This window comes from Aulonocara stuartgranti, assembly GCF_965226115.1.
Source record: "Aulonocara stuartgranti genome assembly, chromosome: 7".
Classification (NCBI taxonomy): Eukaryota; Metazoa; Chordata; class Actinopteri; order Cichliformes; family Cichlidae; genus Aulonocara; species Aulonocara stuartgranti.
In genome coordinates, this window is record NC_138945.1 from 18,660,001 (window position 1) to 18,673,846 (window position 13,846).

The following is a 13,846-nucleotide window of genomic DNA, read 5'->3' on the forward strand; positions in this document are numbered from 1 at the left end:
AACCTGAATAGGTGATAAAGCGATAGATCTTTCAGCCCAATTCTACTTTTTCTACATAATCCATCATACAAAATGTAATCAAATGGAAAAGTCTCTTTTTTTTTAACTTGTTTTATCAGTTTTAATCTTTTAACTTTATGCATCAAGCAAAAATTTAATTATATGCAACATTGTCTGACTTGAATAAATTAGTTTAACATTTAAACCTATTTTCTACACATTCCAGCACATAAAATAAAATATTTTTTGTGTTTACACTCACTCTTTCAAATAGATGCAAGTAAAACACAGCAGAAAATAAATAAAGTCAAAGACTAGCGGTCCTATTGCTCTATTTTCACCTGTAAAGCAGGACTGCGGTAGGCGGAGGTTTACCCTGGTGCAGGTGTGCCGTGGTCAGTTGAAGAATCCGCGAGTTTCTCTGTGAATTTCCCATTATGTCGTTGCGCACTCGGTGCTTGCTTGGAAGTTTAGGGAGATTTTTTCGCTGTAAAAAAAAGTTACTTGTAACGCGTTACTGACCATCTCTGATCATGTCTAACTTGCCTACACTGACAGCTATGAGTTGAGAGTTGGCGCACCGGTTATGCTAATGGTGGCTAACCTCAAGTGGGGATGAGGGGTGGGATATAGAAGTGTGGCAAGCTTTTATGTCACACCTCCAAGTATTTTGTCATGACAGCTTTACAATCTTTGGCCCACTGCAACTGACACTGACGGATCACTTGAGGTAGGTCCCCGCTTCTTTCTCGGATCCCTCTTAAGCTGCATGAAGTTTTATTTTAAAGATGCAGACAGTTGTTTGTAGATTTTGTTTAAAAGACAAAGATAATATTGTACTTGCACTTGTATGCTTTGTTAGGAACTGAGAATGAATCCATTAAAAATACATTGTATTGTAGATGATGGGGCAACAAACTACAGAGGCTGATATAGAAAATGCAATTCTGTCTGATTGTGTTTTATGTCTGTGGCTAGAGATCGGCCACATTTGTAGTATGCCAAAAAGTGGAGGAAAATTTTAATTACACATTAAAATTGGACATGCAACCCTGCTATTTCTGGACAGATGACAACGCGCCAACTAAACAACAACAGCTGGTTATAAGCTAACATTAAACCAGCAAACGTTAGGCTTGAGTGTCCTAAGAATCACACTCTCACTCCGATGCACAGTTTGAATAATTTCTCATCTTTTATGAGAATTCGTTCTCTAAGTGTCTGAGTCCAACAAAGTTTCATTAGCGCAGCAAAAACAGCACCGCTTACCAGCATAAAATTCAAGACATCCTCACCCCTCACCTCAATATCAATGTCATTGGAGAGTATTGGACTGCTTTCACAAAGTTTCTTCTTCTCTTCCAGGGTAAATAGACATGGATGTTTTCACCCACGATATTGACAAGTAAACTTTGTGAGGTAAACAGCCTGACAGCATAGCCAGAATGCAAAAAACTCAGATCAAGTCTGAACTTACTTTGCTATCTCGGTTCTACAGATGAAAAGCAGCCAGAGTTTTCGAGAAGACTTGAGGGTAAAAACTGAAAATATAGCAAAGTATTTAATTGACACATATCCATTTTTAAAATATAATGTTTAGAAAAATTGTTTTTTTACACAAACAGTAATATAGTGAATCTATCTGTTATGGGATGGAATCAAAATTAAATGTTTCTTATCTCGCTTGCTTGCCTAAAACATGTTTGTCCTACAGCAGCCACTGTAGCTAGAATGATACACTTGAATTGAAATCTACTGACAACTGGTGGTCGAATTTTACAAACTGTACCTTTAAGTCCTTTAAACTGACTTTTACACCTAATTTAAAGTTGGCTTATCCCTCCTTCTTCTTGTGCACATCTGCACTGCTTCCTTGTTGCTATATTTAAATCACTTCCTGGAACTCGTTGCTGTTGTTGATGTTATGTTTTTTTAAAAATTCATGGGTCGTTCTTTGTGAAGTCAACCCCGAGAGTCAGACTGTCAAGACTAATGTAGGCATCTGACAGAGAACATTAGGCAGAAGCGACCTGAACTGCATGTGCCATCCTTCCATCAAATCTTTTAGGCAGCAGTAACATAAAGTTTGCTCACCACCAGTCCTATGTCCTGTGACTTTAAAGACAACCTTTTTGACACACTGGAGTGATCTAAAAATAGAAAACAGTGAACTGCTACCCAAGAAGACTGCCTTGAAGGGGACATCAGCCAGATTTAAAAAATGTCTGTTTTTTTTTTTTAATCTTTTTGAGCAGAACTGTGCATCTTTTTCTTCTGCACACTTTTTGAACTGAGGAGCTGCGCTAAGAGAAATAAATGTCAAACTCTGGTATTTGTAAGCCTGGGCGTCCTCATACTTTCAATCTTTGCTTTTGAAAACACTTTAGTCACTACTTCTCCCTTATAGATTTTTTGGTAAACCAAGATGATCCGTGTTCACAGCTTCACTGAAAACCTTAATCTGAAAACTTCTTATATGCACCTCAAGTCATCCTGAAAGTTAGCACAGGAAGTATGCTCGTGTGCAAGTGCGGGAAAGCGATGCAGGAGAGTGGAGGGTTGCTTTTGATTTTAAAGGCTTTTAGAAAGTTGACATCAAACTATTTGTTTTGTTTTTTTTGGGGGGGGGGGGGGGGGGGGGGGGGGTGCTTTGCCTTAGTGTAAGAACATGTGGATTGTAGTGAGAGCCGGGGGGCCAAAAACTCTTCAAATCAAAGGAAATCATACCAAGTACTTGTCAATAGGCTGTTCCAGGGGATATCTGTATTTTCTCTGTCTGTTCTGATAGATTCTGATACACTGAAGCGTTTGGACAGCTGCAGGATGCTGCATCCTTGCCCTTGTTTGAATTTTCTAACCCAGACTTTTAAAGGATCCTCCTTACACTGTTGCCACTCAATCTCTTGTACACTGGACGGATACATGAAAGCTTCTTGCATTCGTAGTAGTATCCCCACTCAACACATCCCTCAGTACTAAGCATTACTCCTCTCCACACATCCTGATAGGTTAAACAAGGTGTTTTGCTAAGTTCACCTCAGACTGTCTAAGCCCTGCAGCCAATCCCTCTTAGTTTCACCTCAGTCAGGGATAAATCTCACTTATAACTATCCTCCCGTTCTGCCAACACATCTAAACACTCTCTGATCACTTTCAACTGTGTCCTAATGGGGGAAGCAAGCCATGCCATTACATCACCGCACCCTCCCCCTCCTGCCTTGTTTGTATAGTCACACTCTGTCATTCTCTTTAGCTGTCCGCTCTCTTCTCTCTCTCTTTTCCCTTCGATAATTATGCCCCTGCGCTGTCAAAGCTGCTCATGCTGTGCCCAAATTCACCTCCATGGGTGTATTATTAGGACAGTGGCCACCTGAGCTATCTTTCACCCCCAGGGAGGCTGACTGACGATGGCCCACTGCTGGATGTGGGTGGCCCTTTTGCGCAGCCTTGAAGTCCCGCTGCTGGGCAGGGCAAGCCAGCCGGGCCTGGCATGGCTACACTGGGCAGGGAGTATGAAGTATGGCCATAGGCCCAGTCTGGGATGCACTGATCCACGCTACCAGCTGCCATCTTCCTCCCCTTCCTGCATGCTCCCTTTCCGCTGCTGCGCGGCTTCTCTCTCTTATCATGTCTATTTTTAGAGCTGGCAGATTTCTACCTTCTAAAATGGGCAAATGTGTTTTGAAACAGGAAGGTGTGTGTGCGTCTGTGCGCGCATGTTTTTTGTGTGTGTCTTTCTTAGACATACTAGTGTGCACTGTTGGCCAACTCGTGCACGTTTCATGCAGCCCTGCTGGTTCACTGTACATTCCAGTACACATGCACGCTACCCATTTGCATTCAGCTGCTCTATGTTCTCCGCCCCGAGGGAGAGCGTTGATTGAAGGTTTTGGTTCAAAACCGAGAGACAAAATAACAAACAACAGTACGGTGAGACCTCTTTGAATGCTACATTTTTTTTTTAATATATATCAACACCGTGTGCATTTAGTGTTGATTTCATCTATCTGCTTAGCTAAGCTTGGATCATTATTACTTCTTCTTCATTATTACCTATCCACCAGTACACCGTGCTGCCTCAAATCTCCTTAGACCATCGCCCCTCGACTGCAAGCTACAACTCCATAGCAGCTGCCGTACAGAGAAGCTACAAAGAGACTACTGAAGCTCCTAACACAGCACTAGTGACAGTAGCATCTTTGTCAAAGTGCTTGGAAGCCCGTCATGTTGAAAGAAGCCAACATGCTGGCCTGTTTGGCAAAGGAGAAAGGATGCTGCATTCCCAGGGAACAAGAGAGATAAATAGAGTAGAAAAAATGCATCCCTGTGGAGATGGAGGGAGCAAAAAAAAACTACTGTAAACCAATGTGAGCGGGAGGGGGTGGACGGAGCTACAGCATACCTCCACATCAAAACCCCAAAAGTAAATTCTCCCCCAGCTTTTGTTCTTTTACTACGACTGCTACATAGCAGTCGTAGAGTGAGAGAAGTGGAGGGGGGAAAATTATTTTACATCTTCCGCAGTATGTCTGTAGTCTTATTAAGAGTGAGCAGCTCTGCGCTTTGGGTGATGCTTTTTCTTTTTTTTTCCAGAGTGCCCTGACTTTCTCTTGACTTGTGGGACTGCTGAATGAGTGAATGTAAATGTACACCAATTAGATAAGAAACTGGCTTTTCTGTAAAGCTGCCAAATCTGGAAGGGTGGGAGGGGAGAAAGAGGAAGAGGAAGAGGAAGAGGGGGAAGAAAAATATAGCACTTGCTTGAAAATAAATGATCTGTATCCTAATATCACTCAACCAATACCTGTTTGGCATGTGCAGCAGAAAGAAGCACAATATGATATCCCCGTGTTGGTGCTGTTCCTGGATTATTAAAATTAAGGTTCAGCATTGCAAGCGACCAATCACATTGTTGTGATGTCATTGTTTTGTGATGTGGAAACACCATCACGCCAGACCCTAACCCCTTAACTAAAGCCCTGTAAGCCTAACCCTAACCACGATCGCATCCTGACCTCAGTGCTCAGTGATTCTGTAGCGAAAATGAACAGATTTCATGGGTCATTACAAATCAGAATGAGGACTTAAAGTGATGACAAGAATATAGTCACGGTACAGAATTAAACCCGCTGTTCTGACATCCCTTGCTTCTTAAGTAAACTTTTACCTGACAGCTTCCCCACTCACTAAATCCCCATCTAATGCACTTAGAGGGGAGCGCTGCTTCTAAATCCCCCCACAACCACCGACGACCTGAGAAGAACAAGAACTTTCTGCTCTAAAGACCCAATCCGATGTGAAACTGCTGACTAAGGCCAGACTCCTTCCTGTCCCGCCCTCCATTCCTCTTTCTCTTTCTGTCTCATCTACCAAGCAACACCACTCTGGATCCCCGAGAACGAGAGACGCTGGCCAGTCCTTGTAAGGAAGCCCATTAAGGCGTCCATCAATATTTCATCATTGCTCACTCAGAAACATAGTTATAGAAGTTTCCAGGCTGAGGCCATTAGGGGGCAGACGTCAATACGTTATGGCAGCGAGCAGTTCTCCTGACTTCTCTCTTTCCCCCCCCCGCCACACTCTTTCCACTAGCTATGTCCATCTCCCCTCTCAGGATAAGTCACATGAGAGGCTTCTCTCAAGACAACAGTGGTTTCCGCTGTTAAACAAATCATTAACCATTAGGTATCCGAAAACCACAGTATCCTCTGCTGCTCCTGTCAAATGACCCCTCCACCCCCCAAATGCCAGCCTATGTGGGAGGAAGGGAGGCAGACAAGAGTGGAGGGCTGTTTGCAAAATCGTCTTAACAACTAACAAGTCTCCAGTCACTCAGAATATAAACACCTAATTAACAGCATGACATGATTTTATAATGTGTTGTCGGCCGACCAACGCTCTGCGGAGACACTTGTTGTGAGATTGACTCAGGGCTGTTGAGACGGGTCTGGCACCCCCGGTACTGGCCCTGCCAGTGAGTGGACACTCAGCGACAGCAGGGCTGATCATCAAGAGGGTGAACTTGTCTCACACACGCACTCAATACACACACACACACACACACACACACACACACACACACACACACACATACATACACGTGCTGTGAGTCAAATCATGAGTCAAACCTCAGATATAAAACTTTCCACGGAAGAGGCGGGAGGAAGCTTAATTTCATTCGTACGATTTTATAACCCTTATTTCTAATTATTACACCTACATTAGTTGGGAGTAGCCTCCAGGCTAAAGTGTGTTAAATACTGCTGTAGCAGACATTTTAACGAGTTTTCCTGCAGCTCACCCTTTAGTGTCCTTGGAACTAAGGTCCCAGTGTATGCATTTTACCACAGGAAATGCGAGCCCCTCTAGAAGCCCTAAATTAAACCGGACACCGGGCTGGCAAGTCCATACTAATGTAAACAACACCTTTAGGTCAGTCCCCAGTCATTGCACTTGTGTCGTTCCTTTCGGGTCCCTGGGGCTTTTACAGTGTGAATCCTGCTCTGACATTAGTTAGAAATGCCTGTCATTACTCTTTTACGCTTCAGCCCTGTGAGCTGGTGATTTCCAAACTAATAGTTTCAACTTTTATTTCAACACTTTTAGGTGCATTTCATTCAAGACCAAGGCTACTGTGCATGTGGCCCATGTGTTCCTGGTCACTATTTTTTTTACCACTTTGAAACATTATTATTACGATATCCTACATTTTAAAGTCACTAATAAAAGTGAAACATATATGATACAAGCCCTGACATGGACTCACCAGAGTGCAGAACCTCTCCGGTGGCCTTCCACATGTGATCCCAGGCGGATCCACCTTGATCCGCATAAAGTCTTTCATGGACCTAGGTTTTGGCTGGCAGGCGTAATGCTCCCACACCGAGCCCTCGTCCGTGCTCACCAGGGATTTGCACAGTTCGTACTGGCCCAGAGTGGAGGCCAAGCAGCGCAGCAGCAGCAGCAACACAGCCTGAAGGAGCATGGCAGGCTGGGGGGGTATTTGGAGAGGGGTCCGGCACAGGGTGAGGGGGCCACGGAGCTCAGAGGACAGGTTACGAGCATGGAGCGATAATCATAGGGAACGAGTGCACATCCCTACCACCATACTGCTGTGTTTGGAATGGAGAGGTCAGGGTAAATTGACATCACCTGCCTCCAGGTTTATTAATTCCCCAAAACGAAACACTGAATCGGCAGCTTTCTCTCAGCGTTTCTCGTCAGTTATTGGCAGCCCCAAAGAGGAAAGGAAAGCAGGACACTTCACTGTTTTGATGGCTGATTTCCTGAGGAAGATGGGCAGTGGGCGTGGGGGTGGATAATGTTACGGAGAGGAGTCTCGGCATGCACTCTAACCATAGTGTTGCAGGGAGTTGGGTGGGAGATGTTTGCGCGGATCCATGTCTCACAGAGCGGTGTCCTTCAGGGAAACGGCGGAGCTAGTTGGAGAGGATGGAGGAGAAGTTGATGCGTCTCCAGATGTATCCATTGGACATTTCAGATTTGTTGAGCTCTTCCGATTGTCCTGGAGGTGAAATGGGGGGCATAAATAATAGGTTAATACCTGTGTCCGCAATTTTTCGCATTCTTAATTTCACTGCAAATAAATACACGTGGCATTTGACAGGACTATGCTCGATAAAACTTAAGTGCCCGTCTTCGAAATGTCATTTTTATAGTAACGTTGAGCTTTTAATTCGCGGTGTCAGATTAAAAATGCAACAAATCCCACTGATTTACTCTGGAAAACATCACAACTGCCCCCAAACTATGAAAACATTTAAAGTGAATATATGCCACGAACAGTTAGTTACAAGGAGTTTGTTTTACATACAGCCCGAATATCTGAGTGTTAAAATAAAAGAAAGAACAGAAAAAAAACGCCACACCGCGTGGATAACCTTATGCGTAAAAACACGTGCTGCTGCCGGGTGCCGCCTGTGCGTGTGTGTTTTTTTGTATGTGTGTAAGAGTTGTTTTCTCTCCAATACCGGCGACAGAGAGTGGACTATACAGATGGTAATAACTGCACTGCAAGAAATATCCGTCGGCAAGAGGTATTTAATAGCCCAATATAATCTGTTTACTTTATGACCCGGCAAATGGTGCAAAAAATAAAGAGTGACTTATCCACAGTCTAGTTCAAGAACGTTCTTCAGCGTAGTGTCATTTCATTTATACTTCATCAACCTCGGGCCTATCCAAAATTCAGCTATGCTTCAGCACATCAGTAACTGGTGTGATAATAAAGTTCCGGAGAAACAAACTGCTAATTGAGTTATTCGCTAATATAAATAAATAAACTAATATTATTTGTATTAACTATGTTTCCATTTTAGGCCGAGTAAATGAATAGCTACTCATGATGATTTCCCCCCCCTTTTTGCAGCGTGGACTCACTGCTTATAATCCGCCCGTCATCCCACACCAAAGGAAGTCTGGTGCTTAAACAGCCTATCCCATGCACACCCGGTGACTTACTTCACTTGTCAAGTGAAGTCGCCAAAGCTGTTTCCCGGCCCGGCACTGGCAGTCTCGCAGGGGTGTGTCAGTTTCTACAGTAGTGCATCCTTCCGTGGAGCATCACTCCAATTTTACATATATATGTATGTGTGCGGGCTATAATGCACGCTCAAGAATGAATGCATCAGCGCGTTTGTCTAAAGCAGAATGAATTATGCTGCCAGTCCCCCCGAACATCCTGAAGTGCTCCGGATATTGTGGAGGCTACAACTCATCAGCAGCTCTCCGTGCTTGTCTGACTTCGCAGAGCTTTCGCAACAAACGCATCCCGCTGTGAAATGCGTTAATCAGATAAAACACTTACTTCTGACATTCATCTGTCGGGCAGGTCAGCACTTTGCTCGGAGTGCGTGCACGTCCACCCCCCCTGTTTGGCCAAAAAAAAAAAAAAAATCCCCTTTACCATCCAGTGTACTCGTTCCCCGCCGCGGTCCTCACTGTACTCCCGTTATCAGCCGGCTCGCTGTTTGTTTGGTTTCTTTTTCTGTTTTATTTCTTTTTTTTCCCCTTTTTTTGCCGTCCGACGGATACTTTTTGATCACAGCGTAGATGGCTGCGCACGGTAGATCGGTGTCCTAGATCTGGAAACGGCTGCGAAAACAGGACTGAAATCCAGCGTCAAGGAGTATCAAAAGTATAAAATATTGAGTTTGTGAAAAAAAGGCTTGTGCCCGCCCTTCTTCCCCTCCTCTCCACTTCCTTTTCCCACTTTTACAAAGCTCGGGTTTACCCGGGATGCTCAAGGGCAGAAAGAAAGAGAGGAGGAAAAAAAAGGCTTTATGGAAAATATCTCCCTCCCTCCTCTCTCTCTCTCTCTCTCCCTCTCTCTCCCTCGGTTAATGCCTGGGCTAAATCCTTTTACCATCACTTTCAATCACTATCTGAGCTTTTATCTGCTCCAGCCCTGCTGCCTGAACCGGGGCGGTGCAACTTCTCCTATCCGCTCCAGCTCCAAACTGTTCCCCGTCAGCTCTGATCAGCACTCCGCTCGGCTTTAAAGGAGCAGCCGGAGAGAGAGGTGGGGGTCCCGGTGGTACCGTAGCCTTTACCTCCGACCTTATCCGTCCAGATTTGTGAAGATAACGTCATCTATTCTTCTGCCCGCGCTGTTTATCAGTTTATTCAAAATAATCTCCCCCTTCCCTTCAAAAATAGGTATTCCCGCACTACTCCTGACGGGACTTGTAGTGCCGGAGAACGTTGTGACCCTATCCCACTTTGTTGAATTATTTATCATTATTCCTGAACCGCAAAATCGCCTTAAATTTACTTGTGAGGTTCAGTAACAGCAATTTTAATTTTAATGTTTTGCAAAGATATTAGGATGACTTTTGCATGTGTCTGCAGTAACTGCAGCATGTGGTGCCTGTGTGCACTGCATCGAAGTACTTTGATAAACGTGAGGTACATGTAGTTAGTTTCCTTACACTGCTGCGCGTGTGTGCGCGCCCGCGCAGTGATGTGTAGTGCTTTTGTCCTGTCCATGGTCCTACTGTGAAACAGACTCTTTAACTTTTCAAGCAGTGAATGTGTTTTTTTGACTCAAGGTTGTGTGACTTTCACCTGATGTATGCTGTTAGACTTGAGTCAATCAACAGTATAGAAAAAAAAACACATCAGTACAGAAACAAAACGAATCCAGTTCTCATAATCATAACTGTGCACCCACTTACACAGCATGGCATCCATTAAAGGAGCAATGTGTTTTTTTTTCTTCAAAGCAGTTTAAAACATTTGAAAGTTGACTAAAAAAAATATCATCAGAATGTGAAGAACAACTATGGTGCTACACTAATTATCAAAAGTATTTCCTTGTTTTTTCTAAACACCAAGTCTCTGTGGCTTTTAAACCCCAAAACACGCTGCGCCAAAAATCGGTCCACCCCAAGGATCGGGTCCTCCGACACAAACAGAGTAACATAGTGTACGCTGTTAAGTGCCAGGAGGATTGCCAGGATTTATACATCGGGGAAACCAAACAACCTCTGGCGAAACGGACGGCACAACACAGAAGAGCCACCTCATCAGGCCAGGACTGCAGTCTATTTACACCTACAGGCCAGTGGACACTCTTTCAAGGATGAGGATGTACACATCCTGGACAGGGAGGAACGCTGGTTTGAGCGCGGAGTCAAGGAAGTCATTTATGTGAAAAGGGAAAGACCATCTCTGAATCGAGGAGGGGCTTTGATCAGTCATTATGCAAATGTACTGTTTATAAGATTGGGGAAACCTGCAGTCAGCTGAGACTGAAGAAGTCACTTGGATGAGTGACGAAACGTTTCTCCCACAAAACGCTACGTCAAGATGAACAGAATCAACTTTCTGGAGATTTACTTTCCTGGATGATTGAGAATGCATCAAGACATCATCACAAAGGCGTTTTATCGGGTTGTGGTCAGGACTTTTTTTTGTTGTTGACCTAATTTTGAGCGTGCTTCTCTTATTAAAAACGTGTTATTCCTAGGCAGTGTTGGTCAAGTTACTTGAAAAAAGTAATCAGTAACTAATTACTGATTACTCCCCCAAAAAAGTAATCCCGTTTCTTTACTGATTACTTATTTTCAAAAGTAATTAATTACTTAGTTACTTAGTTACTTTTTAAAAACACGATTTACAACCTGAAGAGGTGATAAAGTGATAGATCTTTCAGCCCAATTCTACTTTTTCTACATAATCCATCATACAAAATGTAATCAAATGGAAAAGTCTCTTTTTTTAACTTGTTTTATCAGTTTTAATCTTTTAACTTTATGCATCAAGCAAAACATTTAATTATATGCAACATTTTCTGACTTGAATAAATTAGTTTAACATTTAAACCTATTTTCTACACATTCCAGCACATAAAATAAAATATTTTTTGTGTTTACACTCAGTCTTTCAAACAGATGCAAGTAAAACACAGCAGAAAATAAATAAAGTCAAAGACTCAGCGGTCCTTTTGCTCTATTTTCACCTGTAAAGCAGGAGCAGGGTAGGCGGAGGGTTACCCTGGTGCAGGTGTGCTGCGGTCAGTTGAAGAATCCGCGCGAGTGTCTCTGTGAGTTTCCCATCACGTCGTAGCTACTCGGTGCTTGCTCGGAAGTTTAGGGGTTTTTTTCGCTGTAAAAAGAAGTTTTCTTCCCACGCACGATGGACGCTAATGTTTTTGTCACTTTTTATGGAATCAAACTCAAAGTAAGGTCAGTACTTCCACACTTTAAACGCTGCACGCTCATACTCTCTCCCGCACTAGATATATTATCCATTGTTGATCTGCACACAGCTGCTGTCACCAACGTCGCACTTGCTTACGTCACTGTCATGAGACATTCTCGCAAAAAAAATCACGGTTTTAGTAACGCAGTAACGCAGCGTTCCTACGGGAAAGTAACGGTAATCTAATTACCGATTTTGCAATAGTAATCCCTTACTTTACTCGTTACGTCATCTTCAGGGTTAGACATAAACAACTTGCTTATCAGTGAAAGCGATTATCAGCTTCTCCTGCTAGCGCTGATTGCCAAGCTCAGAATGTTTATTTCTTGGCAAGATGTGAAAGTTCAAGAGTGGTCACACCCAGCATCAGTAGTTTATTTATTTTTTATTCAAGTGGGTTTACAGGTCAGAAACACTCTGACCGTGGATAGCAGAAGTGCAACCAAAAGCCTCTGACTTTAAGAAAGTTGAAACTGGACTGGGAGATTAGGCCAAAAAATGTCAAGAGCAGTGAAACTTGGGGAGCTGGTGTGTAACAGAGGCAAATACTGTGATGTGACATATTCAAATCTCAAACAGAGACACTGCTGTTGGGACAGGTTTGCTGTGGTGCCATTTTTAGCTCACGTAGCATTTCTCCATATTTTACACAGCACAGCAGTGCCAAATGTAGCAAAACAGAACCCTCCACTAAGGTGATTTAGTGACTTTTCTTTGGTCTTATTCCACTCAGAGTGTTGTTTGATAGATCGGGATGTACCTCATAATTCATTCTAACATATGCAAACGGTTTATTTGGCATAAGCCTAAAGGTCCGTGCATCTGGAAACCACAAACATCAACGTGATATCATGATATAATGTTTTAGATCCACACATTTAAACTTCTTGTGTGATGCATTGGAGGTAATGTCTTGATGCATGCTCAATCGTGACTGCAGGTTTCCCCAATCTTATAAACAGTACATTTGCATAATGAGTGAAACCAGCCCACTGAAGGAACAATGGGCTGGGAGGTCAGATCCTTAATCTTAATTATGCAAATTCTCATGACCATTGATCAAAGCCCACTGATCACTGGCCATGAGTACCATTCACAGAGAGCTGGGGAATGGCAGCTATCACAGCATTGTAAGATGGTGACAGATGTACCCTTAGGCCCCCTCCTCGATCCAGAGATGGTCTTTCCCTTTTCACGTAAATGGCCTCCTTGACTCCGCGCTCAAACCAGCGTTCCTCCCTGTCCAGGATGTGTTCATCCTCATCCTTGAAAGAGTGTCCACTGGCCTGTAGGTGTAAACAGACTGCAGAGTCCTGGTCTGATGAGGTGGCTCTTCTGTGTTGTGCCATCCATTTAGCCAGAGGTTGTTTGGTTTCCCCGATGTATAAATCCTGGCAATCCTCCTGGCACTTAACAGCGTACACTATGTTACTCTGTTTGTGTCGGGGGACCCGATCCTTGGGGTGGACCAGTTTTTGGCGCAGCGTGTTTTGAAGCCACAGAGACCCGGTGTTTAGAAAAAATGCGTCTCAAATGCTCCGATACTCCTGACACGTACGGGATCACTACAGGTTTTCGCTTAGGCAGCGGTTGTCCTTCTCTCCTGGATCGGCTGGAGCTTTCTTTTGGTCACCACATTTACTCTGGGCCTTCTTGATGTGCTGTTCTTCTGCCTCCCTGGCCGCTGTGTCAGTGGGGATGGTGTTCGCTCTGTGTTGTAGCGTCCTGATGACACCCAGTTATGCAAATGTACTCTTTATAAGGTTGGGGGAAACCTGCAGTCAGCTGAGACTGAAGAAGTCACTTGGATGAGTGACGAAACGTTTCTCCCACAAAACGCTACGTCCAGATGAACAGAATCAACTTTTGGAGCCATACAATAATCACTTGTTATAGTACTCAGGTTACTTCTTTGTTTTTTGTTAATTGTGCACTTTGTTATGATTAACATTACCATTGTTTAGAAACTATACTTAAAAACTATACTTAAAAATCTTACTGTCATGCTTCTGAAGCAAATACAACTGTCAGGCAAGCAGCAACCTCCAGGGCTGCAAAATGAGAGCCAACCCAGAAGTGCCAAAAACTTTAGTTCCTCTAGTGGACACTTGGGGCCTAGCTC

General features: G+C 43.6%; 1 protein-coding gene and 1 long non-coding RNA gene across 14 annotated transcripts in view; one reads left to right on the top strand and one right to left on the bottom strand.

Moving 5' to 3' along the window:
• Positions 1 to 9,636, bottom strand: part of ntng2b (netrin g2b) — a 74,812-nt gene extending 65,176 nt beyond the window's left edge. For 8 of the 12 annotated variants that reach the window (XM_082539647.1, XM_082539646.1, XM_082539644.1 and 5 more), the window contains exons 1-2: positions 8,828 to 9,632; positions 6,767 to 7,525 (exon numbers count right to left, since the gene is read on the bottom strand). In XM_082539647.1, coding sequence (XP_082395773.1) covers positions 6,767 to 6,985 — 219 coding nt within the window. In that variant the 5' untranslated portion in view covers positions 6,986 to 7,525; positions 8,828 to 9,632. Of the gene's footprint in view, positions 1 to 6,766; positions 7,526 to 8,827 lie in introns of all 12 variants that reach the window. The other 4 variants (XM_082539641.1, XM_082539638.1, XM_082539639.1 and 1 more) reach the window with 4 other exon arrangements.
• A 1,545-nt stretch (positions 9,637 to 11,181) lies between these two features.
• The window catches only part of LOC309710603, a 61,885-nt gene continuing 59,220 nt past the window's right edge, over positions 11,182 to 13,846 (top strand). For both annotated transcript variants that reach the window (XR_014277763.1, XR_014277764.1), the window contains exon 1: positions 11,182 to 11,708. This is a non-coding gene — a long non-coding RNA (uncharacterized lncRNA). The remainder of the gene's footprint in view (positions 11,709 to 13,846) is intronic.